This window comes from Oryctolagus cuniculus, chromosome 12 (assembly GCF_964237555.1).
Source record: "Oryctolagus cuniculus chromosome 12, mOryCun1.1, whole genome shotgun sequence".
In the NCBI taxonomy this organism is placed as follows: Eukaryota; Metazoa; Chordata; class Mammalia; order Lagomorpha; family Leporidae; genus Oryctolagus; species Oryctolagus cuniculus.
In genome coordinates this window covers 106,991,158-107,015,556 of record NC_091443.1, presented here as the reverse complement: position 1 = coordinate 107,015,556, position 24,399 = coordinate 106,991,158, and the positions used below count along the sequence as shown (strand labels likewise).

The window sequence follows — 24,399 nt, the reverse complement described above, 5'->3', positions numbered from 1 at the left end:
CTTGACTTCAAAAATGAACTCCTCCCACAGTTGTTAGTCTGTTACACACGGGCGCCCTAAGCCACCTGTTCTTCCTCTTACCCAGGCCCTCACCAGCGGTCCCGGAGTCAAGGCTGAGAAGTCAGGGAAGCCGCGTGGCCTGTGTTCAGGGTCCCGAGTTCAGGAAATGCAGGCAGAGCCTTCCTTCCAGACTTGGATGCGGGCTCAGCAGTGCCTGCGTCTGGCTCCGTGACCCGCGAGGGCTGGGCTAGTGTTGTACTACACAGAGGCTCGCGGCAGTAACGGCTGCAGCCTGCGGGCCGCCGTGCTGCCCGGGTCATGCCACATGCAGTGGCCAGGCCCCTCCCTGGGGTGTCCTCGGGCAGGAAGCCCCTTCCAGCCTAACAGGGCTGCAGCCTGCGGGCCGCCATGCTGCCCGGGTCACGCGTGTGCAGTGGCCAGGCCCCTCCTTGGGGGTGTCCTCGGGCAGGAGGCCCCTTCCAGCCTGGCTCTGCTGTGTGGCACAGCACACAGCCGCCAGCATCTGAAGCATGTGTTGCTTGTCCTGGTTTGGATGCAGATGAGTATCACAAGCGTGAGTGTTCCCCCGTGTGGCAGTCGGTTGTACGGGTTGTGGCTTCCACTTTGACGGACACGCAGATTCGGTCGTGTGGAAGACGCCCGAAGCTCGGGCAGAGTCCCTGGGTTCTGCAGGGGAAGCATCTGAGCCAAAGGGGCTTGAACGAGGCCCCGAGGTCGCCGGCCTGGTGCCACCCTGTGCACTTGACTTCGTAGTACTCAGGACATGCAAGCAGATGCGTCCTGTTCCTGAAGACTGTCTCTGTGTGTGTGGGAGACGGGAGCCGTGCTGAGCGCCTGACCCGTGGCAACACCATGCGAGGCTCCAGGGGCCCTGTACTCAGGGAGCCAGACACCCGCTCTGGCGCAGGGGAGGAGGGAAGGCGCTGGGGGGTGGGCTCTGAAGGCTCCAGGACAGCAAGGGAAGGGAAGCATTGAGCTGAAAGGGGCACCGTGTGCGCAGTGGTGGTCAGGTTGTGCCTTGGCCCTCCTGGAGGCCACCTGCCATGGCTCCCGTGCTCGGTGGGGCATCAGTGTTGTGCCTCTGCCCGCCTGGAGGCCACCTGCCACAGGTCCTGTGCTTCTCTGCCTGGGGCTGTTCCCTGGACAGGGAGCCACTTCCAGAGTGCAGGAGCGCTCACACCCACACGCGTGCCCTGAAGCAGTAGCAGGTGGGCAGTGCCCAGCGTCCCCAGCCCTCACCCGTGTGACGAACCTTCTTTGCCGCCTCTCAGAGAGACCCTGGCGTAAGCTGCCCATAACACGTCCTCAGCCAGCGTGTCTCCCTTCCCTGCGTCCCACTCCTTCCTCACGGATAATGCCCTCACGCCCGCAGCCTTGTTCCAGGAAATGCTCTGGGCGCGCAGGCCCTGCCCGGCGTGCTGTCCAGGTGGAGGCCGCCACACGAGCAGCAGAGCTGACGGGGAGCATCTGAAGGCCAGCGTGGGCCTGGAGCCGGGGAGGGGCGGGCAGACCGCTGCCCAGCAGGTGCTGCAGAAAGGTGGCAGAGGGAAGGGCAGAGGCTGGCGCGTGTCCCCGTGAGTGACGTGGAGGGCCGTGGGGCCATGGACGTGGAGAGGAGCCAGCGCGTTGACGACAGGGAGTAAGTCGGGGAAATGGCATCACTCAGGCCTGATGGGTACCTAGAACAACTTGGAGATTTCTGACTGGAGAACTGAGAGTGGCCGACGGTGCAGTGGCCAGTCAGGACGAGCCGTTTTGTGCAGGCAGTAGGGCTTTGGGCATGGACACGCCTAGGGATTGCCCAAGGAGACCAGGTTCTGGGCGCCCGTGTGCACGAGTGTGAAACAGAGGTGTGTCTGTGCAGGTACACAACCGGGGTTAAGGCACCGTTTTCCTCTTGGCGGTTCTTCTCGACAGTATAATTTCTGTCTTCAACGTCAGTTACCCGGCAGCTTTCTGTTCGTAGCACTCGTTATGAAAGCAGATTTTCCTAGGGAAAAAGAGTCCAGGTGGTTTCCGGGCTGGGCTGCCCTGGGCAGTTCTTAGCGGCATCTGCATGAGCTGCTTCCAGGGAGGGGCCAGGGAGAAGGCCTTGCTGCTGTCTCGCCTCCGCCCGCCATGGCCCACGGCCCCAGCAGCAGCCCGTGGAAGACGTCTCGAGCCTTCTGCTTCTGCACATCTCTTCACCTCTCCTCTGCACGGTGTTCGTCTTGCTTCCTTTCTCCTCACTGCCGTAGCCGTAAACTTGGAGACCTGCTGGAGCGGGGTGCACACGTGTTAGCGTCTAGGAAGAAAAGTAGCGTGGTTTTTGCTTCATTGGAGTAATTCGCATAATGCCTGTTGTGGCTGCCGGGGGCCGGCCGGGCGTCCAGGAAACCTTGTGCTCAAAGGCCTAGAAGACAAAGAGGAGCCGGAGGAGCCTCTGAAACCTGCCCTTGTGGCTGGCTGGCCTGGCCGGCCTCACACAATGAAGCAGCCTAATTGCTAGCCCAGGCCCTGAGTCAACAAGGCACCGCCCGCGGGCGGCCACCCCCGCTGGGGAGCCCGGCAGGTCCGCCTTGGCTGCCCCTCGCCTATTGTGCCCCTAATCTTCTAATTTTGACCTGGGCTTTCAGAAAGTCAACTTGGGTGTCAGAATGTGTACTGTTAATCTGCCCTTCAACGTGGGGGAGAAGAGCGGTACGGGGCTGGGGGTTTGGGCAGTGAACTTGCGTTTCCTCAGGTAGAAGCTGAGGTTGTGGTCCTCGGCGGGAAGGGTTGCTCCTCGCTCCAGAATCCTCACACGGGAGCGGTGGGCGGTGGGCGGCCCCGCATTCCTCTCACCGGACCAAAGTCCGAGCCGCTAGCAGGACGCCCGGCAGGGCCTCTGTGGGTGCCTGTGACTCCCTCGGTTTTCCACGCGTGGGCCTCCTGGGAGAAAAGACAGACGAGCAGTGTCCAGATGCCTGCACCGCGCTCTGCACGCCCCGCGAGGTGCGGCCCCTTTAACAACAGAGCTCACTGCAGGAGAACAGTAGGGAGCCGGCACGCGCTGCAGCCAAGACAGGGCCTGCACCTGGAGGACCTAAGGGCTGAGCCCCCCGTTCCGAGGACTCCATCGTGTTTCTGACCACACGGGGAAGGTTACTCTGAATCCGAATATTTTTACACAACAAGAAATGTATTGTATGAATTTGCGTTCCGCATTTTCACTTCCAGAAACTCCCCTAAGAAAATGTGTTTTGGCCAGCGTCTTGGCAGCTGTAGAAAGATGAGAGTGACTTGTCATTGAGCCCGTTGATTATGTGGATGTAAATGAGCGCCTCTCGAGTGTTTTAGGATGCTTGAAAACCGTTTGTTCGTTGGAGCAAAGGTAAACTTCAACCCCGCCCGCCCGCCTGTTCCTTCACTCACTGAGCAAATATTTACGTAGTACCCGCCGCATGCCAGGCCCTGTGCTGGGGTGGGAGAAGCAGGAGTGCATCCTCAGGGACCTTGGGAGGTCAGGGGAGGGACGTGCAGGGGCCCTCCGCCCGTGGCACAGGGCAGAGAGGGACGGGGTGGGGACAGCCCTGCAGGGGTCCTCCGCGCTCTGTTGGCGCTCACAGGTGCTAGGGAAATGTCGGCCCCACTGCCATCACCAAGGAACGGCGCGGGAGAGGACACTCACTCTTCTGTTGTCCGTAGGGATTAGTTGTTTTCCAAGTCCTGAAAGATGGGGAGGACTGGGATGTTTAGAATTAAGAAAAAGTTAGCCCAAGAATATAGTGTCAGCAAAGACGTCGGAGAGGAAAGCGTGAAGACGGCACGGAGAACTTCCGCTGAACTCAGCGGCGTCCGGGCCGGTGCCTCCCGCGTCATCGTGGAGGTCAAACGTGGGGACAGATGCAGGGACGCTGGACGCTGCTTGAGGGCTCGGTGCAGCCCGGCTCACGCGATCTCCCCCGAGACCCAGCGGTGACCTGCCGTATCTGGCATCGCGTGGGACATGCCGTGTCTTCGGCAGGAACGTGTTTGAGAAGAGGTAGAAAGTGGGAGAGACGGAAGGTCGGAGGGAGGAGAGTTCCGGAAGAGCCCCCCTCGCTCTCAGGCGTCCTCAGCTTCTCTCCTGCCCTCGCCCCTCCTCACTGCCCAGCGCTCATCTGCTCCGTGGACCTGACGTCCCTTCCCTCGCCTCCCGTTCGGTCTGGATCTGAGTTTGCCCGTGAGAGCCTGTTCAGCACGGAGGAGCTCTGATGCTTTCAAGGTCTCCTTACCCCACCCCTGCCGCCAGCAGTGCCGTCCCACGCCCTCACCCATGCTCTGCCTCTGCTCCCTGCCCCTGCTCCCGCCCCCCCGCCCCCCTCCCCGCCCCACCCCCTGCTGTTTTCCATGGCTGTGTAAGCAGTCACCCCAGACCTAGTGGCCTGATGCAGCCATCCACTGTCTCAGCAGGCTGGGGTCAGGAGTCCTGTCAAGGTCGGAGCATGGGCCCTGCCTGCCTCCTGGCTGGAGGGCGGAGCCGTCTGAGTGCTGCCTGGCACGCTGGTGCTGCTGGCTGCCCCCGGGGCCTCTCCCGGGGGGCTCCCCACGGCATGGTGCTAGGGTTCTGGGGCACTAGCATGCTGGCGGGAGAGAGCAGGCAGGAACCGCGTCACCTCTTGTGGTGTCTCGCTGCAGCACTTCCGCTGTGTTCTGTTCCCCGAGGCAGTCACGAAGCCCCACCCAGCCACAAAGGGAGGAGAAGGAAATTTTAACTCTGGACGGGGAAAGTGAGGGGCACGTGGGACCAGCAGCATCGCTGCGGCTGTGCTGGAGAAGCAGGCTGCGCTGCCACTTCCCACCACCCTAAAGATGCAGGCAGGCCCAGTCCCGCTGCCGTCTGTCCTCTGCAGCCACTCACTGGGGCCGTCACCCGCCTGCACCCGGCCCTGGGACACGGCGGTGCAGTGAGTGCAGTGGGACTCAGGCTGTTACCTGTGCTGAGCTAAGGGCTCCGTGTGACCCCGCTCGCTGGACGTGGGGGCATCACAGCCGCTAGGCTGGCGAGAAGCGGCCCTGTGAGTCCTTCAGATCCGGAACAGCGGGAGACACGGCGGCAGGAACCCTGGGCAGCTTAGTGCAGAGACCCCTGCAGGCTCCATCCGGCCGATCAGAGCTCAGAAGTCTGAACCTCTGCATCGCTGTCCCCCGGGGGAGGGCCCACCGCGTGCCAGGCACTGCCAGGAAGGACACTGGCCGGAGCGACGAAGGACACGTGCAGGCTCGCCAGGCTCAGGGTGGCACGTACGTCCAGTATACGCTCACAGGTGGCCTCCCGCTGGGCTGGGAGTCCGAGGGACGAGAGCTCAAGAGAAAACACTGGGTCAGCGCTGTGTGGACAGGCACAGACTGGGACCTCAGAGAGGTGTGGGTTCATGAAAGTTCTTTAGCTTTTCAAAGGCTGTTTACGCCCACCCAGAAGCAAACTTAGGAGTCGGTGCCTACATCCCGTCTCAGAGCACCTGCGTCCACGCCCGTGACTCCCGGCGCCAGCCTCCTGCCAGTGCAGACCTGGGAGGCCGTGGTGATGGCTGGAGTAATTGGCTTTGTCACCCTATGTGGGAGATCGGCATGGAGTGTCTGGCTTTGGTCCCAGCTGGGGAGCCACTGGAGGCACCTGGAGAGTGAGCCGGCAAAAGGGAGAGCGCTTACTCTCTTTCCTCCTCAAAAAAAAAAGAGAATTTGATCATCTGTCCGTCACAGAGGGGACAAGATGGGCAAACACGGGCTCACACATCTGTTTCTCTGATTTTTTGCCTTTGGTATGTATCCACTGTACCCCACCCTGTTCCCAAAAGACTTGAGATACACAATTTTTAAATTATTTTTAAAATATAAGAAAACTAGAGCAGTAGGAAATAGGTAGGAGGAAACAAATGAAGGCAGAGCCAGTTAGGTTAAGGGCAGCCACGTGCACAGCGAGGCCCTAGGAGACGCCGCCCCCTGGAGCTCCCACGGGCGGCCTCCACCAGCAGCTCCCGTGTGCGGGGTCAGTCCCAGAGCTCGCTGGCTGTCACCCAGAGCTGGCTGGGCCTCTGACCTCCCTCCGCTCAGGGCTCCAGTCATCTGACCACACCTTAAACCCAAGGCCTATCCGATGGACTCCAAGGACGCTCGCCTCAGAATTCAAGATGGAATGTTCTATTTATACCTCTCACTTGATACTTGTCTGCATCGAATTCATCAGCTCTCTTGCCCTGTGCATATACGGTTTATGTCTTCAAATGAAAGAGTCCTTGGGGTGGGCGGTGAGCAATGACAGTGCTGGGTGGGGCTCCCGCATCCCCCATCAGAGTGCCTGGTCTGAGTGCCAGGTCCGGCTCCTGGCTGCAGCTTCCTGCTAATGCAGACCCTGGGAGGCGGCGGGGATGGCTCGAGTGGTTGAACCCCTGCCCCACACGTGGGAAACCTAGGCTGAGCCCCTGGCTTTGCCCCTGGCCACTGTGGGCACTTAGGGAGGGGACCACCTCGTTGGAGGGCTCTCTTCACCCTCCTGTGTGTGTGTCGTGGGGTGCTGTTTGTGTGTGTGTGTCTCTGAAATCAATCAATAATCTTGAAAAATATTTCCCTGGGGAGAGAAACTAAATACCCTGGCAGCTCCTCTGTAGGCACCTAGCACCAGGCTAGAAACAGGATCTCGGGAAGCAGCTGTCCCGTGCCAGAGCTGGCAGATGTCAGGGGACCCTGTTTCCTGAGCCCCCTCTTAGCACAGGAAGAAGGGCTGCTGACGTCCCCCGTTCTTCCTCCAGGGAAGGAGACACGTAGGTCCTCCCTGCCTTGGCCTGCCTGGCTCGGATCAGTCCCCCGCTTCCTTGCACTGTTGAACGCCTGCTGTGTGCCAGACACCTGTCAGGGCACTGGAGAAGCGGTACCGCTCTTCTGGACCGTACAGTCTGATTCGTGATACGGGCACGGAGGGCCTTGGCCCATGGCTTTGTAGATGGCGGTGGTCAGCGGAGGCCTCCCCGGGGACAGGACCCGGAGGAGACGAGGGCGCCCGCTCTGTCGAGGGAGGTCTAATGGAGGAGGTTCCGGCGGAGAAGAGTGGCGAGGCTGGGGAGGGGCGGGAGGTCCCGGATGAGAGAAGGGGGTGCGCTGGAACGTGGAGGACGAAAAAGTGGGAGGGTGTGGAGTTGGGAAGGTGAGGGTGGAGCAGCCGGAAACGGGGTTTTTCTCTTGGCGTGACGGGAAGGCGTCTGAGCGTTGCCAACAGGAGAGTGGCACGTGCTGTGAAGGGAGCGTGGGGCGAGGGTGGGAGCCGAGGGTGGGTGCTGTGGTTTCTGCTCGTGGCTCCCCACCCAGCGGCAGCAGCTCCGTTTCCCCACAGCCCAGTGTGGCCTCTGCAGAGCCTGCCAACCCCACTGCCCAGTCCTAAAGGACAGAGGCCAAGGAGACGGCTGCACCAGCCCCGGGCACCTGCTGCCTGCCTCTTCACCACCGCCCAGACCTGGCCGGAGCCCAGCGCTGCTGCTGCCCTGGCCGCTGGCCTCCTGTTGCCCGTGGCCACCTCTGGGTCTTGCTGATCCTCCCGCCTCTGGCGAGTGGTTGATCCCAGGCAGCAAGAACGTCTGTGCCGTCTCCTCCCCGTCTCCTCTCGCCCGATGAGGCTGCCTCCTCCAAACTCCCTCTCTTGGAGGTCAGCCGAGACTCAGCGTCAGGTGCCTGGGCCTCTCCCTGGCTGGTGGTCTCATGTGTTAACGTTCCACCTCCCTAGCGAGGCGCCCGTCTTACGGCGCGTGCATCGTCCTTCTCGATGCTGCCCAGAGTCACCAGAGCTTCGGTGCGGATCTGCAGGGAACAAGCTGTTCCCACATCTGCTGTGCCGAGCGGGGGCGCAGCGTGTGTGTGGCGGGGCTGGGGCGGGGCAGGAGGAGATCCAATTTTCAAAGTAGATTGACCTCTGTCTGACACCCTGGAGCTGGGCAGACTCCGGGGCGTCACCCCGGCCCCTGTGCAGCTGGGGTCTGAGACCTCACGCGCCTTCCGGGGCAGGGGAATGGGAGCCGTCCCCCGGCCGCCCAGGCCACTTCTGGGGCTTGGGATCTGCACTCGCGTGTTCTAATGGCTGCTCTCTCTGAGGCCTCTGCTCCTGGGCCTCAAGTTGCAAGCGCGGTCCTTGCCGGAAGACAGCTCTCGTGGGGTCTGCAGCCGCCTCCGCCCACCTCCACCTCTTCCTCAGGTGGCGCCGGAGCCCACGAACCGGCTTCCCTGGGACGTTCTCATGGGGGCCTCCTGAGTCCAGCAGAGCAGGCCCGGGCCTTCCCCGTGTGACCCGGGACCCTGGTTGGTCCCAGCTGAGTGGTGCTCACTGGTAACCGGGCAGTGCTGTTTCCTCGTTGAACTGGCCGGTGGCCAATTGGCTCTGTCTTTTTCTCCCACTTGCTGTCGACTCCCCGTCACTCACCCGCGTGCTGGCCACATGCAGTTTCTATCATCCAAAGCTAGGACGGAAGGGTCATTTCTGTCATTTCGTCCTGGTTCCGGTCCTCACGCAGGGCACTTCAGGTTGTGGGAAAAAAATGGAATTAAAAGCTAAGTTTATTTTGGTGTAAATGTCTTTGAAACCCAGGGCCTCCAAAAGATGCAGGAAATAATGTATTATGAAAAAACTGTTCATGGACTTCACTTTTTTTCTTTTCGCACCAAAATTAACTTTTGATTCTACTTTCCCACGTACCCTCATGTGTATGAATCAAAAGACAAAATTCCCTACCCTGGGACGGCTCCCAACCCAGCATATCCACTTAGGTGTCTACGAAGCTTCTCGAATTTAGCAAGTCGAAGTGAAGTCCGCGTCCAACCCATGCGGAAGTGCTGCTGGCTTTCCCTCCGAAAGTCTGTCAAAATCCAGCTGCTCCCCACCACATCTGCCACTGCCACCCAGCTCGTCCATCACCGAGCGTCGCCTGGGCGTGCCGCCGGCCTCCTGCTGGGTCGCCCTGCTGGTGCGAGGCTCTTCCGAGCACCTCTCCTTCCTGTGGCCATGGTGACCGCGTCTAACCTGAATCAGACAACATCGCTCCTCTGCGCGAGACCCTCCAGTGGCCCCCCGTCTCAGCCTGTCCAGCCGTCGTGAGCGTATCACACACACTGATGGCTGCAGGCCTGAGACACCCTGCCCTCAGGTGCCCACGGGACCTCCTCCCTCGCCGTCTGCTAAAATAATTCCTTAGAAAGGGCCTCCCCAAGCACGCTGTACCACGCAGCATTACACGCACCCCTGCCGCACTTCCTGGCGTGTCCCCAGCTCCCTGCTCCACAGCGCCTAGCACAGCGCGCATGCCACATTCTGCGTTGGCTCATTTGTTCGCTGCATCCGCCCGCACTGAAATGGAAGCCTTATAAGGAAGACAACGTGGATTTCACTGCCGGATCCCAGCGCCTGGGACAGCGCGTGCCCTCCGAGGATATCACTGAGTCACGAATGAGCAGGTGCACCACGCTAAGGCAGAGTAGCGCCTCTCCGAGACATCTGTCTGCGAACCCGCAGAGCCTGTGGTACTGCCCTGCAGGGCAGAGGGGGCTTTGCCGACGCGATTAAGTTAAGGCTCTCTTAGATTCCGTAGATGGGCCCCAGTACGGGCGCCAGAGTGAAAGAGGGGACAGGAAAGTGAGCATTAGCGATGGAGGGAACGGCCCAGGTTACGGCCATCTCAGGGGCCAGGAAGGGGATCACAGGTGTCGGGACACCTTGATGTGAGCCAATGAGATCCGTTTCAGTTCCCAGCCTCCAGAGCACTGAGATGACAAACGTGTGGTGTTCAGACTGTGGCCATTTGTTCAAGCCAGTGCCACTGTTAGACAGGAGCCTCCCCTGGAACAGGCGCCTGGTCTCCCTTGGCCGTGCACGTCACAGGCGCTCCTTCCTGGGGCACAGCACCCTGGCTTTGTAAACGCAGGGTCCAGCAGAGCCTGGGGCTCTGAGTGCTCACCCCAAATGCTGATGACACTGGATGCCGGTCAGCTTTCCTGGAATGTGCCGAAACGTAACCACCAGGCCCCAGATACCACAGAGCAGCAGTTCACCGTTCCCTGGCCAGCGGCATGCTCATCCACTGCTGGCAGAGACAGCGTAATCCCACCTGCTCGACCACCCCACAGACCTGTGGGCTCAGGCGCTAGAAGGGGACATCCCCACGGGTGTTTCAAGGAATCCAAAGGCACGAACAAGGCCCAAATCCAAGAAGCCGGAGGAAGGAGCAGCCAAGTGGATGATAGCTCAGAAGGGCGTCAGAGTGACTGTTACCGGGCCAGATCCGGGGCCCAGGAAGCTTCCAGCCAGCAAGCCGGAAGCACACAGGGGCCCAGGGAGTCGTGTCCAGTCTGCAGCTGCCCCGGCTGCATGTTCAGGCCTGGTGCACACGCGGTTGACAGCCCCAGAGAAGGGGCGGGTGGTTCTTGTTTCGTGGGCTCCTACCTTGCCATTTGCTGAGTGACGTCTGCTTTTCTGTAAGGCAAAGTGGGGTTTCCAGGGACTGCGTGCTTAGAGTTTGTCCTGGTTGACGCTAGCTCTTAATGAGCAGAACCAAATATCCCATTGAGATCCCTAGTCCCGTGGTCCAAACAGAAGCACCTGAAAATCTAGTAAAATTAAGATTTCAGAGTGTGGTATACAAAATTCCAGGTCTGATCTTTCACATCTTCCATGCCTTTTTTTTTTAAAGAAAACTTTATAACCCATGGCTGATCTGAATAAGGCCTTTTACTTCTTTATTATAAACATTTAGGCTTCCAGTGATTGTAACTGACAGCTAAGACCAACAGGAGCCAGCGGCCGTCCGTGGACAAATTATCTGTATTTCAGCCTAAATGAAAAGTAAACACTCTCTGAAGCCCCCCAGGTCTCCATTAGCCCCGTGGAAGCCAAGCACAGCAGATAAGATGCCCCTGGGTCCCGCGGGCTCGCTCTGAGACGAAGGCGCCTCCGGGAGTCTTGAGCCACTTCCACATCCGGGTTCTGGAGGGCTTGCTCGCTGGACATCTTTATTTCCCCAGAAGATCTGAAAGGCCTGGCTGGGCTGTTTGCTTCGTGGAGCGGAGAGGGGCCGTTCTCATGACCTTGACTGTCTGCTTTCTAAGATTTTTTATTGTGTGTTTATTTTGTTGTAGTGAATTCATTTTGTTCAGTAAGTGCCCAGGAGGATGAAGCATTTCAGTGTTCTAACTGATAAAGCCATGCTCCCGAATATCCGTGTTAGAGTATGCTGATTATCCGCTTAAAAGCCCTTAAAAGCCACACTGCAGTGGGGGGAAGGCCGCCTCCAGCCTTCCCGCCCCAGAGCAGGAGAGCTCGTCCCAGCCCTGAGGGCCCTCCCCACAGCGCTCTGGAAGCCTGCTGGAAAGCAGCACCCAGAAACGCCTTCTTTTTTTATTTTTTTTATTTTTTACAGGCAGAGTGCACAGTGAGAGAGAGAGACAGAGAGAAAGGTCTTCCTTTGCCATTGGTTCACCCTCCAATGGTCGCCACGGCTGGCGCGCTGCGGCCGGCGCACCGCGCTGATCTGATGGCAGGAGCCAGGTGCTTCCTCCTGGTCTCCCATGGGGTGCAGGGCCCAAGCACTTGGGCCATCCTCCACTGTACTCCCTGGCCACAGCAGAGAGCTGGTCTGGAAGAGGGGCAACCGGGACAGAATCCGGCGCCCCGACTGGGACTAGAACCTGGTGTGCCGGCGCCGCAAGGCAGAGGATTAGCCTAGTGAGCCGCGGCGCCGGCCAGAGAAACGCCTTCTGCCTCGCAGTTGGCCTTAGACACACGCAGGCCCCTCTTGGGAACCTGCAGGATAAACTCTCCCCACGCCTCTCGTTGGGGTCTGACCCCTGCCTCTTTGAGTGTTCATGGACGGTGGGAGGGGAGGGCCAGCTGACCTGAGCTGCCAGGAGTCTGTGTGACCGCTCAGCTGGGCCTGCAGCAAGCAGGTGCCCGTTTGTAAACTTTGGTTTTGGAGCCCACGAGGCAGAGAGGCACCATGGCGACGCAGAACTGCGCACGATCCCTGTGCGCTCCAGCAGTGTGGGACCCCTGAGGGACGGCCGAGGCAGGGGAAGGAGGCCACCCTGCCCTGCACCCCGCCTCGTCCTGGCAGGCGGGCAGATCAGAGCCGCTCACCTCCCCTCTGTGGGTGCCAGCTGCTTCACGTGTGCGGGGAGAGAAGCCCTTCCCCACCAGCCACCGAAGACAGGAGGATGAGACGAGGTGGGCAGTCAAGAAGCCGCTTACAGCTCCTGTGTGTCACGTCGAGGGCCTGGGTTCAGTCCCCACCCCTGACTCCTGACTCGGGTTTTCTGTCGACTCTGGGAGGCAGCATTGAGGGCTCAAGTGCTTGTGTTCCTGCCGCTCACGTGGGAGACCTGGGTCGGGTTCCCAGCTCCCAGCTTCAGCATGGCCCAGCCTGGCCAAGTGTAGACCTCTGGGGAGTGAGCCAGTGGAGGGAAGATTCTCTCTCCTCCCTCCCTCCCTCCCTCCCTCCCTCCCTCTCTCTCTCTCTCTCTGCCTCTCAAATTAAAAAAGAGAGAGAGAGATGAGGCCAAAGATGAGAGTGTCCGTGGTGGGTCTGCCCCATCAGCGTGGCGGCCGTGTGGGAGACCAGCCTAGGGTACTCGCCAATGCCACGTCAGTGATTGCAACGGTGTGCATTCGGGAATAAAGGTTTACCGTGGTTCTGAGCAAACCCTCCCCTGATACAAGCGAATACAACAATCCCTTTGGGGAAAACTCGAGTGCGAACTGAGGAAAGGGGGTAGGATGCCGGAGGGCTTCCCGATGCTTACGTAACTGGTGGCTACTCTTGAGTGTCCCTGGCCAGCAAAGATCAGAGATGGTTAAGGCGTCCCCCATCCCCTGTGCCAGGTTCTGTCTGGGAGGAGAAACCAGAGAGCCTCCATCCATGCTAGGAACCAGAGAAAGGCTTACCCTGTGACAGACAGAAAGACAGGGGCTCAACAGGGGGCTCCCGGAGCCAGGGCAGAGGAAGGTGTTGAGTGGGGACGTGCGGCTTCCCCTCCAGAGAAAGGCTGAAGCCCTCGAGGATCAGGGCCTGGCCCACTTGGGACAGCACTGAGAGCCTCACGGGGCAGAGATTTGGGCCACGGCTCAGATTCAGGCCCTGCGGAGGAGAAGGGTATCTCCCTGTGGGCTCTGATGGTCGCCAGTGCTCACCCTGGACTGTGCTAAACCCAGGAAAGAGAGACGGGCCCACGTGAGGCACATCGCAGAGGAGGCGTGTGTGCTCACCGGAACCTCTGCTCCGTGATGGTCCAGTTCTGGAATGGGGTAGATCTTGCAAAGCATTGCTCTTTTACCATTTTTTATTTTTTAAAAGATTTATTTATCTGAAAGACAGTTACAGGAAAAGGTAGGGAGAAAGAGAGAGAGGGGTCTTCCATCCACTGATTCACTCCCCAAATTGCTGCCAGTGGCTGGAGCCAGGAGCTTCTTCTGCGTCTCCCACATGGGTGCAGGGGCCCAAGGACTTGGGCCATCGTCCACTGCTTTCCCAGGCGCATTAGCAGGAGCTGGCGAACCAGTGCCCATATGGGATGGCGGCACTGCAGGCTGGGGCTTTAACCCGCTGCGCCACAGCGCCAGGCCTGCTGCTTTATGGTTGATCTAGGGATTCCTTCGGCCCTGCAGCCACCACCCTCACTCCTCAGTGGCGTTCCCTGGCTCGGTGGCGGAGCTCACTCAATGACTGTACAGACCTCGTCGGGACTGGCTCCTCCTTAGACCCTGCCCCCACAAGCCTGCCCTGCCGGGACCCCTGGAGGTTGATCAGCACCTCCAGAAGCAGCCGAGGGTCCCCCCCCACAGCGGCCAGCACCCTGCCAAGCTTTTCAGGCCCCTTGCATTCCTGGTAGCTGCCCCCTGCCACAAGGTTCCGTGTGTATCCAGAGAGGAGGCCAGCGGCTCCAGCCAGTTTGCACCGAGCTAGGCGGTGGACAGCATGGGGCAGCCTGGGCTGCATAGGGTGGGGAGGATGGTGGCCCCTGGGCAGCGGCTACGCAGGGCTCAGTGGCCAAAGCCGGGTCTCTGGAGGAAGGGAAGGGGAGGGGAGGGGTGGGGAGGGGAGGGGAGGGAAGGGAAGGGAAGGTGGGGAGGGCTGTGTTGATTCCTTGAGGTTTCTGGTTACCCTGTTACACAACTCAGATGGTTTGCCTTTAACGGTCTGCTTGTCCTGTTCCATTTGACCTATAAAAATGTTAACATTCTCTAACTAGATTCCTATCAAAGAGCTGAATGTTCCTTTGTCAGGTCGCACAGCATATTCGACAATAACCGCCAGGATCCCACGGGGCTGACGGCTGCTCTTCAGGCCACGGACCTGGCGGGGGTCCTGCACATGCTGTACTGCGTTCTCTTCCACCGCGCCGTCTCGGACCCCAGCGCGACCACGCCCAAGGACAGCTACAGCCAGAACACGGTCCAGGTGGCCATTCAGAGCATGCGCTTCTTCAACAGCTTCGCAGCCCTCGACCTGCCTGCCTTCCAGGTACTGAGCCTCCATCGGCACTGGCGTTGGCCGACCAAGGGCTGTTGCTTTCATCTCTTTTTGACTTTCAGTCTTTTTAGAATTTTAGAAGGCAGAGAGAGAGAGACGCCCACAGTCGCCAAGGCTGGGAATTGGGAATTCAGTCCAGGTGTCTCCCAGCGGGGGGCAGGGACCCAGTCACTTGAGCTATCGCCACTGCTTCCCAAGGTGCATGTGAGCAGAAAGCCAGAGTCGGGAGTGGGAGCCGGGGATGAAAGCCGGGCACTGCAGCGTCTCAGCCAGAGTGAACCACGAGGCCGAGCACCTGCTCCAGGAGTTAATATTGGAACGCAGATGTGACGTCAGGTTCTCCCCTTGGGTTGGAGCGTAAGGAGTAAGCAGCAGTAGATGGGAATGTGGGAGACAGACAGACATCCATATGTAGCGTCTACTAAGCTGCTGTCTTCTGTGCTGTCACATCTCTTCTTACACTGTCCTGAAATATGACACCCACGGTGTGGACAGAGAAGCTGCCTGAGCCCGAGGCTCTCCCCCCAGGCGTACGCTCCTCCTGTAGGAGCTGCAGCTTACAAACCCTGTCTTGAGTCCTTTAGATAAAGGTGTTAGCATCGCATCAACTGTTAGGTATTAAGGAAGGCAGTGGTTCCTTATGGAAACAGAAGCAAAACTGAGTAAGTTATTTCGATTAGTATGACTTCCTGAGGATGATTTGACTGATGTGTGTCCATTGTAAAGTGCATGTATAGATAAATATGAAAATCCCGAAAAATTAGGTTTTTGTCATTTTAAAAAAAGAAAAATTGCTTTTTTTCTGTAGCACCAGACTATCAGCTTAGAAATAGATTTTTTCTTTCATGTAGGAAATTGAATTTTCAAAGACGCTAAACCTTTTTTGGAAGAGAACAAGCCCCGAGGAGTAGAATTCCTCTTTCAGTTTATGAACTGTCAAGTGATTTCCTTAGCAAAGGGACAAACTTGGCAGGTGACGAGCCCATAATGTAGATGAATCGCCGTGCTCCGAGGAAGAGGGTGGTGGAGGAGCAAATTATGAACGCGGCGGCCTTTGCTGCCGCGAGCGGGAAGAAACACTGCTGTTTTGTCGCTGATGACAAATGTGCAGCCCTTCAGTGGATGCCTGCTGTCGTCCTGCTCACGAAGGAAATTAGGAGGTGCACCCCTGCGCCGAGAACCTGCCAGCCTCCCAGAGTCGGCCTGTCTGTCCCGCAGCAGGCGCCGCCCCAGGCCAGCGCCTCTCCCTCGCACCGCGGGGGAACCAACCTGGCAGGGACTGCCCCTGCGCAGTGTTCTGGCAGGAAGCGTCCTGGAAATGAGGGCACCCAGCTGCCCACCAGCTAGGTCCTCCCGGAGAGACCAGAGACGACGAGACAGCAGGTGCCTGTGCGCTGTCTCGGGCCTCCTGCTGCCGGGCTGCCCCTGGACGCAGTCAGCATCCTGTGCCTCCTGGGGCCCGGGAGCCTGGGGCCCCCCACTTCCCCATGAAGGGGGACGGCCCACCTCCAGCCCGCCCTGCTCCCTAGCAGCCTCGCTATGCACAGTGTCCCAAATCAAGATTTGTTTCTGGAATCCTTCACGCCCACCCCGGGCAAGATGGCTCCTCCCGAGACCCTTGCCCTACCCGGCCTGAGATGTCCCCGCTGCTGGAGCCGCTCGTGTCAGAAGTAGAAGGAGAAGGTTCCAGGGCGTTCGGGCCTTCTCAGCATCAGACGCCCTGCCTTTCACGTGGCGCCCTCTCTCGCCTCTCAGCTCCCAGCCCCTCCCTCCCCTCCTCCTACGCCTCTCTCCCTTTGTGTCTCTCTCTCTGCTCTATATTTCTAAATTCGTCCTGTTTTTCTTCTTTTCTGTCTCTGTTCTGCCTCTCCTGTGTCCTCTTAGTCCTGCCGTGCCTCTTTCGCACTCACACAGCAGCCGGAGCCCCGGGCACCCTCTCCCCATAAACCGAGCGTGGATCCGAACGGCTGCAGGGAGCTTCCTCCTCCCGCTCCTTAGACGTTACAGGTCACTGCTGCCGCCCTTCGGTGCTGCAGCCCCAGGCCCGCCCCTGCCCCACCCCCCATCAGTGTACAAGGGAGCCAGGTGCCCAGCAGGGTCTTCAGTGCAGTCACCAGAGACCACTTGGCAGTGCCAGGCGCCTCCCTGCGTTTAAAAACAAACGTGCAGTCCACAGTGGCCATTCCATTAGACTACGGCGTGTGAGTCCGGAACTGAGACGGGGCGGGGCCCTGCTCATTGTGTCAGGACTGGGGGTGGGGGTGGGGATGTCAGGGGAGAGAGAGCAGAGCCACCTCCCTTCCTGGGAGCCGGGGTTTTCTGGAGCCCGCTTCCCTCCGATCGTGTGATGCCAGGGAGGCTCCGAGACCGGCTTCTCCGAGGACCGTCGGTCAGAGCATCTGCTTCCCGCGCCCTGTGTGAGCTGGGCCTCTCCAACAGCGTGCTGTCTGGGTTGAGTGTGATGTCCTCACAGGAAGGTTTCAGAAAGCGAGCGGTCCAGAACCAGACAGAAGCTGTGTGACTTCTGTGACCCAGCCCCAGAAGTCGCGTGGTGACGTGTGGGCCGGACTTGCTTTTGGTCAGAGCAGCTACAAGCCTCACACACTGAATGGGAGGAAGACTTGGGCCCACCTGTTGATGAGACAGCCATCAAAATAATGTGTGAGCTTTTTCTCAGTTGTCCACTCTGGCAAGTTAAAGTGACATATATGTCCTCACAGAAAACTGGCCTGATGGACTTGACCCAAAAAAGTACTGTTTTTATGATAGACATCATAGAGCAACTCACGTTCTAGTTCATCAAAGCTCATGTGTCGGGGCCGGCACTGTGGCCTACTGGGTAAAGCCACCGCCTGCAGTGCCAGCATCCTTATGGGTGCCTGTTCAAGTCCTGGCTGCTCCACTTGCAGTCCAGCTCCCTGCTATGGCCTGGGGAAAACAGTGGAGGATGGCGCTCTTAGGCCCCTGCACCCACACTGGAGACCTGGAAGAAGCTCCTGGCTCCTGGCTTCAGCCTGGCTTACCCTAGCCATTACAGCCACTTGGGAGGTGAACCAGTGGATGGAAGACATCTCTCTCTCTCTCTCTCTCTCTCTCTCTCTCTCTCTGTCTCTCTGTCTCTCTCCCCCCCCCATCTCTCTCTCTTTAACTCTTTCAGATAAATTAAATCTTTTTTAAAAAAAACTTATCAAAAGTGAAATTGCAAGAATGTTTGTAGAAGACAGGAAGAGAGATTTTAGCTGGGAAGAAGGAAGGATGTGTTTCAGCATGGGTCTCACCTGAGAACATCCAGAGAATTTGTGAGTGATGGGGGGAGGGGGCACTTCTGAAAAGAACAGAAAACGAGATCAGTGGCTGACCCTCTGAAGAGTTAGACTAGCTGATGGGGAACGTGTTGATGGGGCTGGCATTGTGGCACAGCGTGTTAAGCCACCGCCTGCAGCATTCACATCCCATACAAGTCCCAGTTCAAGTCTCAGCTGCTCCACTTCTAATCCAGCTCCCTGCTAGCGCACCTGGGAAAAGCAGAGGGCGATGGCCCAAGTGGCTGGGCCCCTGCACCCACGTAGGAGATCCAGGTGGAGTTCCAGGCTCCTGGCTTCAGCCTGGCCCAGCCCTGGCCATAATGGCCATTTGTGGGGGAGTGAGCCAGCAGATGAAGGAGCTCTGTCACTCTGCCTTTGAGAAAAATAAATTAATCTCTAAAAAAAGAAAGACAGGACTGTGTAGGAGGGCGGTCCCAGTGCATCCAAGCAGTGCAGAGCTGTCACCAGGAGGCATCAGTGGCTCTGGTGACGCTCTGGCGTCAGGGCCCACGGCCACGGTCGTTGGAACCTTGCACCCTGAAGCTGCTGGAGGCTCAGGGAGATGGTGATGAAGGTGTGCCAGCACACAGCAGGCTCGGGAAGTGCGAGCACCCTCCGTTTATGAAGGTGCGGAACTTCCCGACAGCTCCCCGCCCACGTGGAGTCGGCTGCCGACTGCCCGTCCCAGGGCTGCCCTGGCCTGCCTGCCTTGGTGTCGCTACCCGACTGCCCGGTCCCAGGGCTGCCCCTGCCCGCCTCGGTGTCAGTACCCGACTGCCCGGTCCCAGGACTGCCCCGGCCCGCCTCGGTGTCAGTACCCGACTGCCCAGTCCCAGGGCTGCCCCGGCCCGCCTCGGTGTCAGTACCCGACTGCCCGGTCCCAGGGCTGCCCCAGCCCGCCCACTTGGAGTCGGCTGCTGACTGCCCGTCCCAGGGCTGCCCCGGCCCACGGTGTCGGTGTTGGTACCACAAGGTTAGCCATTAGAATATTCTGCTGGCTGGTTCCATTTCATTGTATACTAATAAGGCTGTCAGGCATTTCTGTCCCTGCAGCCAAGCGTGGGATCCTGCTGTGGATTCATGCCGGCCCCTGCGGCCTGGGGGGCAGAGCCCCTGTATATCCCCCGCGCTCTGACAGTTCTTACAATGGAAGGTGGTCTCCAGAAACAAATCAGTGTAGCGACTTGGCAATTAATTCTGGCTAAAAAAAGGAAATACAGTTTCCTTGAGAAATTGGTTTAATTTTTATATTCAAACTTCCATGCCCCCTGACCTGCTCTTATCAGCGAAGGTTAAACAGAGGGCGCTGGGTCGCAGAGCGCTGGACGCCACTAATTAAATAAGGGCTGAGCTGAGAAGGTGTCACCACTTGATTTAAAGGAGCAGAGCCCTCCCGAGTCTCTCTGGGGCTTGAAAAGCATTATTTTGTTGCAGGGCGGTGAAAGGGAGGCAGAAGGCATTCTGATGGGTGTCGCAGTGGTCTGGCTGCAGCAGCACTCGGCGAGCGGGCCCTGTCGCCCTCGTGGCCGGGCCAGGGGACGCCCGTGGAACTCCCCAAGCTTCAGCAGGTCTGCCCTGGCTCAGGCCCGCCAAGACCTCCAATCAGGAGAGGCGCTGGGGGCTGCTGTCCCCGCCGACCCGCCGGGAGCCTCGTCCCAGCGCGGGCGGCCAGCGCGTTCTGTGGGCTTCCCTCTCCCCTTTGCCCTCCTGTCGCTCCGTCTGCCTGACATGTTTATTAAATAGAAGCTTCAGGCTGCGCAGGCTGGCCCGCGCCCTCCTCCTGCACCCCCCACCCCGCCCCTGCCGCATCCCTCTGCTGTCTGTACAAAGGATCCCAGAGCCTCGTGGCTAGGGGCTCCGGGGTCTGGGGGATGGGGGCTTGTTTCGTCTTTCACATGCCGTGGGGAGTCTTTGCCCATAGGGCCATGCATTCGAGTGATAACCTGTTACTGATCTTTTCCGCTTGAACATAATTAGTTGGAAATGCGTGTTTATGTGTGCACAGCAGGAAAATATTCCCACCTTCAGAAAGGAAAGCATGGAAGGTCAGCCAACTGTCACATGTACAGGTGAACTTTAGGATTTTTATGCTGCTCTACGTTTTGGACAGTGAGAATGCTTGATTAAAAATAAGTGGTCAGAAATGCAGCGAGTCCCCGTGCATCAGGCCAGGGATGTCTTGATCCACGTGGGGCGGGCGCTGGGTCTGCTCGGTTCTGTCGCCTGTTCCTTTTCAGGTTCAATGTTGCATTTATCGTGGCCATTTATCAGAGCAAGGACCGCTGGCCGGAAGTGCCAAGCGCAGCCCTGTGGAAGTGTGGCTGGGCAGGAAGCGCACGGGGACCAGCCCGGCACAGTGATTTGCAGCCCTGGGCCTCCCTGGGCTGGGGAGTTCTGACTCGCTTGTCTCTGTCAGTCTATTGTAGGGGCAGAGGGCTTGTCCCTTGCATTCCGGCACATGGCCAGCTCCCTGCTGGGCCACTGCAGCCAGGTCTCCTGTGAGAGCCTCCTCCATGAGGTCATCGTCTGTGTGGGCTACTTCACTGTCAACCACCCAGATAACCAGGTAAGAGGCCCCAGAACGTGCTGCAGGCGGCTCCCCCGGGAAGGCAGAGTGAGGAAAGGCAGGCTGGCCTGCTGGATCCCATCTGGCCAGCGCCGAGCCCTTCGCCGGGCTCCAGGGCTGTGTCTCCGGCTGCTTCTCTCCAGAGAGATCAGCACTGGGGCTGCCATCGGAGCTCTACAGATAAACTTCCCCTGAAAGACTCCCCAGACACCCAGGAGCACCTCCCCCTTGCCCGCAGGTGCTGCCGCCCCAGCCCTCCAGTCTTTGGTTTTGGTAAACCTGCCTCTTCCGTCGGCTCGCTCTGCCCATCGAGCGGGGGTCTGGTCTTCATGCGTCTCTTCCTGGCTCTGCCTGGGTGTTCGGAGGCTTGCAGGAGCTGTCGGATGGGCGGCTGAGCAGGCAGGGACTTGGGCTTCTCCTCCTCGAGTCATTGGAAGTAGTTTTGCTTTGCTTGTTTGTGTGTTTGGTTTTTTTTAAGATTTTTTTTAAATATTTTATTTATTATAGGGAGTTACAGGGAGAAATAGAGACAGAGAGAGAAAGGTCTTGCACCTGCTGGTTCACTCCCCAAACGGCCACAACGGCTGGAGCTGAGCCAATCCGAAGCCAAGAGCTTCTTCCAGGTCTCCCACACGAGTGCAGGGGCCCAAGGGCTTGGGCCATCTCTACTGCTTTCCCAGGCCACAGCAGAGAGCTGGATGGGAAATGGAATAGCTGGGACTTGAACCGGTGCCCACATGGGATGCCGGCACCCTGATTTTTTTTTCCCGAAAGGCAGAGAGTTGGAGACAGAGAAACAGATCTGCCACCTGCAGGTTCGCGCCCCAGACGCTCACAAGAGCCAGGATTGGGCCAGGCAAAAGCTGGGAGCTGGGAATGCAGTTCAGGTCTCCCTCCTGGGTGGAGGAGCCCAGTCCCGTGCGCCGTCACCACTGCCTCTTCAGGGGCTGGAGGAGGAGGAGGAAGCTGGAGTCCGGAGCCAGAGGCGGGCATCCAAGCCAGCCTGGCTCTGGCCGTCTTAGCCCTCGGCCAAGCATGTGCCCCTAGTTCCGCTTTTAACTGCTTTGACTATTTTGTTTCTGAGTAAGATTTCTTTTGTTAAGTGTTCTGCTGCTTTAAGAAATCGGAAATAATTCTGTAGTTTTTTTGTAAAGATAATTTTTTTAAAAGCCTCGTTCCTTTTTATTTCTGAAAGCAGACTTCCAGCGTAACTCACAGATCCAGCCCTGAGCGCCGAGGCTGGGGTGGTGTCTGGACAGGGGATGGGGACAGGCCCAGGGCAGTTGGGTCCAGGCGGGCAGAGAGAAGCCAAGGGCAAGAGCCAAGTACAGGGCGGGAAGCTCCACACCCTGAGCGCCGAGGCTGGGGTGGTGTCCAGACAGAGGGAGGGCACAGGCCCGGGGCCGCTGGGTTCAGGGCCCTGAGTGCCACTTCCCTCACGCTCACCGATGCTCCGCGGCTGCCCCGAGCCAGCGCTCCCTGAAGAAGGCCGGGGACATGCAGATCATCCGGGGGACATTCCAGGGTCAGAGTGGTGGCGTCCATACCCCACCCCAAATCACAGGCCAGGCCCCCTTGTGCAGCTCCCGCTGCCCGCAGGGGCGAGGCCATGGCTCAGCTTTGCTCCGGGGAGCAACGGGCAGCGCCTCTGTCCTGCCTGCGGGCCACGGCGACGTCTCCCGTGGTTCCTTCCCCTCGGCTGGCTAAGCTGCATTTCATTTCCTTTAAAAATGTGCGTCCGTGTCGCGATCCAGAAGCGTTCCTCGTTTATTGAGAGATCGGGCGAGCGCCAAGAATGCGGGGCCTCCCAGGGCTTGCTAGCGCCCCCTGCGGGAGCCGCGGTCAGCCTCTGGGTGGGTTCCCTTCGGGTCCTTCCGCGGGCTGAGGTCGCTCTGGGATGCGCTTGGCCCGCTGCCCCTGTGCGATGTCATTTCAGGGGCGGCGTGACCGTATCTTCTGTGGAAAGTCACGCTCACGCGAGCGTTTCCTGCTTGGCCTGCAAGCTCTGGCTGCATCCTGCTGAACCTGCAGGAGCGGCAGACCCGGCGTGCGTGGTGACGCGTCGCCGGGTGCACGCGGATGTGTTGGAAGCTTTTGCTTAAGGCCTCTCCGTTGGGATAAACTTCCCGAGCCAGAGCTGTGTGGGTCTCCCGGCATGCTGCTGGTGCTGGGTCAGGCTGTGTGTGCCCCCTGGGGCGCAGCAGCATGAGTGGGGACTGCGGCCGGGAGACACATACGTGGAGATGGAGTGTTAGGCAGGACCTGGTGGGACGGTGGCTGTGGGGGAGGTGGAGGGGCGGGGCCTGGGGCCCTGTCTCTGGTCAGCTGGGGGAGAAGGGGATGCAGTGGGGTTTGGAGATTTTGCTCACTCTGGCGAAGAACCTAGAAAAGCGGGGGAGGCCAGAGTTTGTGTTTTAACACCTTGCCTCCCAGAAGGATTGACTACGAGCCCCACATCCATTTCTGATTTGAGGGAAGACCAGAGAGGTCAGTTCGGCCCTGGGCAGTTGCTGAAATGTAGCAATCTATGAGAAGAAAAAATATGATTAAAAATTCAGAACTAGGAAGGGAAGAACACACAGTAGTTATCAAACCCTGAAGGGCAGGTGTCGTGGTGCAGTGGTGAAACCAGCGCTTGCAACGCCTGCACCCCATGTTCCGGTGCCAGTTCGAGTCCCTGCTCCTGCACTTCTGATCTGGCTTCCTCACACACCTGGGAGGCGGTAGCTCGAGTACTTGGGTCCCTGCACCCACGTGGAAGACCAGGATGGAGCTCCTGGCTCCTGCCTTCAGCCTGGCCCAGCCCCAGCTGTTGCGGCCATTTTGGGGGGTGAACCAGCAAATGGAAGACCTCTCTCTCTCTCGCACGGCCCCTCTGTCATGCAGCCCTTACGCTGTTCTCCCCGTGTGCTGCGGCTGTCCAACAGGAGCGAGTCCGGCCCCACGGTCAGATGAGGAATCGGGGTTCTCTGTGGTGTAGGAAGCCCCTGAAATGACAGAGAACCCCTTGGAGGCCAGGGCTGGAACCCAGGTCCTGCAGAGCCCAACTCGGCATCCTTGCTCTGCATCTCACGTGGCTTAAGGAAAGCAGGGGTGGCCCAGGCCGTCCTGAAGTGCGTTTGGACATGGTGGGGGATGCGCGTTCTCACACACTGAGAAGGTACCCGGACGCTCCGGGCCACACGCGGGAGTCTTTCTCCATAAGATGTGCTCGTAAAGGTGGCAAGCTCCCGGAGGGCCTGGTCCCAGCCCGGCCGTGCTGCTCGCTGAGGGATGCTGGGAGAAGCCCTTTCACCTGTGGGCCTTGGGCCTTTTTGACTCCGCAGAGACCTGGGTTGGTTCTGGGGCTGGATAGTGAGGGCCACGCAATGTGGGGAGTCTTTAGGGACGTAGGGCCTCTGAATTGCAGGGCTGCAGATGTGTTAAAAAGCGAGAGGATCTCCCCCGGGAGCTCTGTGAGCCTGGGCCTGCAGACAGACCTGCACCCCGCTCTGGGGCGCTGTGAGCCCCCTGTGGTCCCTCAGGGCCTGCTTATGCCACTCCAGCTCCTGTCCACACCAGCCGGCAGGAGGAGCTGCGTGGCCACAGACCGTTAGCAACGCGCGATGCCATGGCTCCCACAGACTTGACAGAAAGGGTCATGAGACAGCCCCTCAGCAGAGACCTCCCACAGGCGAGCTGCCCGCAGAGCCTGTGCCCGGCGGCTTGGGGGTGATGCCTGCTCACTGCCTGGCGGCTTGGGGAGTTCCTGTAACTAAAAAGCTGATTGTCTCCATTTTGGAGCTACTTTACTACGTCGTCTTTCTGCTCACCCCAAACCCCAGCATTTGGCTAAGTGAGCCCTGCCAGGCTGGGAGCCCTTGGCCTCAGCCACAGAGCCGTGGCACCCTCGTCCTGCACGGGCTCTGGCAGAGCCCAGCCTCGCCGTAGGCAACCCGGCTAGTGCCCCCTGCCCGCCTCTGGCCTGCTCCTAGGAGAGGGAATCTGTGTTAGCCCTGGGCAGCTGTCTCTA

General features: G+C 59.2%; 1 protein-coding gene across 7 annotated transcripts in view; it reads left to right on the top strand.

The window, feature by feature from the left end:
* The window catches only part of SCAPER (S-phase cyclin A associated protein in the ER), a 439,677-nt gene that overhangs the window by 392,641 nt on the left and 22,637 nt on the right, over positions 1-24,399 (top strand). For 6 of the 7 annotated variants that reach the window (XM_070054635.1, XM_051834595.2, XM_070054632.1 and 3 more), the window contains 2 exons: positions 14,270-14,507; positions 20,238-20,387. In XM_070054635.1, coding sequence (XP_069910736.1) covers positions 14,270-14,507; positions 20,238-20,387 — 388 coding nt within the window. The remainder of the gene's footprint in view (positions 1-14,269; positions 14,508-20,237; positions 20,388-24,399) is intronic. The other variant, XM_070054633.1, reaches the window with a different exon arrangement.